This window comes from Callospermophilus lateralis, chromosome 18 (genome assembly GCF_048772815.1).
Source record: "Callospermophilus lateralis isolate mCalLat2 chromosome 18, mCalLat2.hap1, whole genome shotgun sequence".
NCBI classification, from domain to species: Eukaryota; Metazoa; Chordata; class Mammalia; order Rodentia; family Sciuridae; genus Callospermophilus; species Callospermophilus lateralis.
In genome coordinates, this window is record NC_135322.1 from 7531024 (window position 1) to 7534239 (window position 3216).

At 51.8% G+C, this 3216-nt stretch overlaps 1 protein-coding gene across 1 annotated transcript; it reads left to right on the forward strand.

Moving 5' to 3' along the window:
- The first annotated feature begins 858 nt into the window (after window positions 1-858).
- Window positions 859-3216, forward strand: LOC143384429 (izumo sperm-egg fusion protein 1-like). The gene is made up of 6 exons (XM_076839489.2): window positions 859-1109; window positions 1428-1502; window positions 2012-2098; window positions 2363-2383; window positions 2635-2759; window positions 2941-3216. The coding sequence occupies exons 1-5, from the start codon at window positions 875-877 to the stop codon at window positions 2643-2645; spliced, it is 429 nt and encodes a 142-aa protein (XP_076695604.2). The 5' UTR covers window positions 859-874; the 3' UTR covers window positions 2646-2759; window positions 2941-3216.

Below are 3216 nucleotides of genomic sequence, written 5' to 3' on the forward strand. Positions count from 1 at the left end.
GAAAAGCTGTCGACTTCACGCAGCCAAACTGTCCCTCACAAAACCTGAGTTACAGTCGTGGGAAATATTAAGGCAGAAGGACGCGGCACCGGGTTCCTCACAGTCTGAATGGGATCCTGAGCGAATCCTGGGTTTGAGGGCACAAGCCAAGGATCAAGGTCGGAGAGGAGCTAGTTAGTTAAGGTGCCTCGCGTTTAGGGCTCTTTGGGGCTCCGTTTCCTGAGAATGTGCACCCTGAAAATAAGAGGTCGTAGCCTTGGGCAAGGGTGGACAGGAGGGACAGGAGGGACAGGAGGGTGGCTGGGAGTCTTGCATACATTCGTGGGGTCCCCAGGGTAAGGGATCTGGAGTGTACTTTGGTCTTGAGGGAGTTTTGAGAACATGCGGGAGAGTTCATTTGAGCTGGACAAGGACTTTTCAGCTTGAGGTGCAACAGGGTTTGGGGACTTTGTGTATGTGAGGGTTGACACACTTAAGGTTTGGAGTTGAGGATCACGTTAATTCGGGCGGGGGCGGGAGCTGTGGATCCCATGGACTGGGAACTTGGAGAGTCTGCACGGGTTGGGATATTGGGTCCTGATGTGGGGAACGGTTGAGAGTGTTCTGATGTCTCAGAATGCAATGAAGACCCTCAATTTGGGGCTTTGTGGATTGGGGATTAGTTTCACACTCTGAGTCATTTGATGAAGGACACATGTCTTCTTGGTTTGGAGATTTCCTGAACATCCTCCTTTCCCATGGGGGAGACTGAGGATGTGAGGTGCTGGGGAGCATCTCTAAGACAGGCTTTGATTTCTCTCCATTTAGCACCACCTGCTCTTGACCTGGGTGAGAGGACCCTCCTGGTGTTTCCTCTACTGAGTGCTCTGGCTCAATGGGGCTGTGTTTTGCCCTCCCATTGGCTGCACTGGCCAGCTGCCTGCTTCCTGCAGACTGTTGTGTAATATGTGACCAGGCAGTCTTGACAGCACTAAAGTCCTTGAAAGAGAATTACCTACCTGAACACCTGGATATCAAGAGTCACAAAACAGTGATGGAAAGAGCAGAGCAGATCATAGTGGAATTCAAGGATCTTCCGATGAAGAATGGTTCCTTTTTGGGGGCCATAGGTGAGGGCAAGACAGAGTTGAAGTCCTAGGGATTATATGGACAGGGTCCAGGATCGCAGGTGAAAGGGGGTGGGGACTGAAGGGGCTGAGTCCTGAACTTGGGAATGAAAAGGCTGGGATGCAGATTCCAGACCTCCTGGCAGCTAGCAAATATTGTTTTTCTGCCCCTTATCTAGCAATTTTATGTAATAAAACAACTCTTTGAAAGTAAGGGTGCAGTTGTTTCCTTAACTAGTTCTAGGCTTGCTTGGCGGACTCATGGCTATTCTACTTTGTACAAAGAAAATCTAAGACAGCAAAATCTATATCCACTCACAGATAACAGCACACTGGAAAAGGCATCTCGGAGTTTGCTGAAGGAGCTGAAACGCATCACAGACAGTAATGTAAAAGGTTAATGCACTGAAGAGCTGGGAGGGGGTTCCTGAATCTCTCAGGACAGCCATTACTATCAGTGATGCCTCTCTACTGGTGTGATGCAGGATTTCCTAGGTTCAAATTCTGGCTCTGCCACTTCTCACCCATGTGACCCTGAGCGAGAAACTGGGCAGTTTCCTCAGCTCTACACTGGACTGCATCACAGTGCCCTCCTCCCTCAGCTCCTAGGAGGATTAGATGGATTGATACCTGTGCATTGCTTAGCCCAGTGACTGGCACTGTGTGAAGTACTTGATTTCTGTGCCCCTTCCTGAGAAGGCAGAAAGGGGAATGCCAGCCTTCCAGGTAGCTCGAGCCCCATAGTCCACAGTGCTCTGAGGAAGGAGGATCCCTTGAATCCAGAAGACCCTTCCAACCCCAGCAACAACCCAGTAGTGAAATGCCTGCCTAGGTAGACTGTGTCTGATCCTGCACCTGCTGCCTGGGGCAAGGAGAGCACTCAGCACCACCCTGCTTCCTCCCAGGGAACCAATTTGTGAAGCAGCTATACCAGATGTTGGAGAAGGAAAAGGCCAAATTTGCCCAGTATGCTGCTCAGTTCCAGAAGAAAGGTAAGGGAAGATGGGAGCCCTGGCCTGGCCTACTCCATTCCCCTTCTACCACTTGAGCCCCTCTCTCCAGCCCCCTGCATCTCCAGGCTTCCTCAGTTCCCTCCTCCTGTTGACCCCTGATGGGGGTGGGGGTGGGGGGAGGACTTCTCAGGCCCTTCCCCTGGGAACACAAGAACCCACACCTCATCTCTTCCCCACCCCTTTCCTACCCTTCTTCGTTTAAAAGTCTGATTCTTTTCTCCCTATCTTTTCTTTCTGAGGCAGATTATTGTCCCAACAAATGTGGTGAGTGCAGACAGCAGAAGCTATTCTTCTACCCTCATCATGGCCCATGATACCCACTACTCTCCCTCCCCCTTTTGGATGCACATTCGCAGCATCTGAGAGGTTCCTGGGTCTCCAGCCACCATTCTCTGTCTTGGATTAGCAGGTGTATTCCTTTTGGACCTTTTACTAACCTTGGAGGGATGACCTCCTAGGGATTTGGCCCAATAGCCCCCAAGCCCTTCAGTCCTTTGCCTTGCCCTCTCTTTCAGACCTACCTTAGTGGGTGAATACAGCCTTGACCTTGCCCCTCCAGGCGTCATGATGCAGCGTCTGTTATGGTGTCCAGATTGTAACTTGGGGGTTTATATTTGCTGGAAGTCCCTGGACTGTGGGCGTGAGTATGGGGCCTGACTGGAGGGGTTGGTGGGAGAGGGATGGGGCCAGAGGAGGGACAGTCCAGAGAGCTCAGAATGCAGACAGGAGACAGGGAAGGGCCTGGCCCAAATAGAGCTGAGACTGTTTGGGGAGGGCAGTGACCCCAGAGGAAGCATCTCACAGTCATGCCCCATCATCAGAGCGCCTGGTGAAGATCCATGAAAAGGAAAACCTGACCTTGAACTGTCTATTCGAGTGGCATCCTCTTTCTGTAGGCCTCACAGACTACCAGTTTTACAGGGTGAGGCCCTTCCAACTCCTTTAACCCTTAAACCCCAAGTCCCTCAGGTGGGTATGAGTCCTTGGCCCCTGGATGCCCTGGCCTGCACCCAATCCTCATGGCCTATTAGGTGAGGTCACTGCTGACTCCCAGGCACCCCAATCCCTGCTCAATGATGCTCTGCACTCCTGTCTCC

Bases quoted from the DNA above. Each gene is read 5' to 3' on its own strand.
- LOC143384429 (XM_076839489.2), top strand. From the start codon at position 875: ATGGGGCTGTGTTTTGCCCTCCCATTGGCTGCACTGGCCAGCTGCCTG. The intron at 1,110-1,427 runs GTGAGGGCAAGA...ATCCACTCACAG, and splicing joins TTCCTTTTTGGGGGCCATAG to ATAACAGCACACTGGAAAAG. The intron at 1,503-2,011 runs GTTAATGCACTG...GCTTCCTCCCAG, and splicing joins CACAGACAGTAATGTAAAAG to GGAACCAATTTGTGAAGCAG.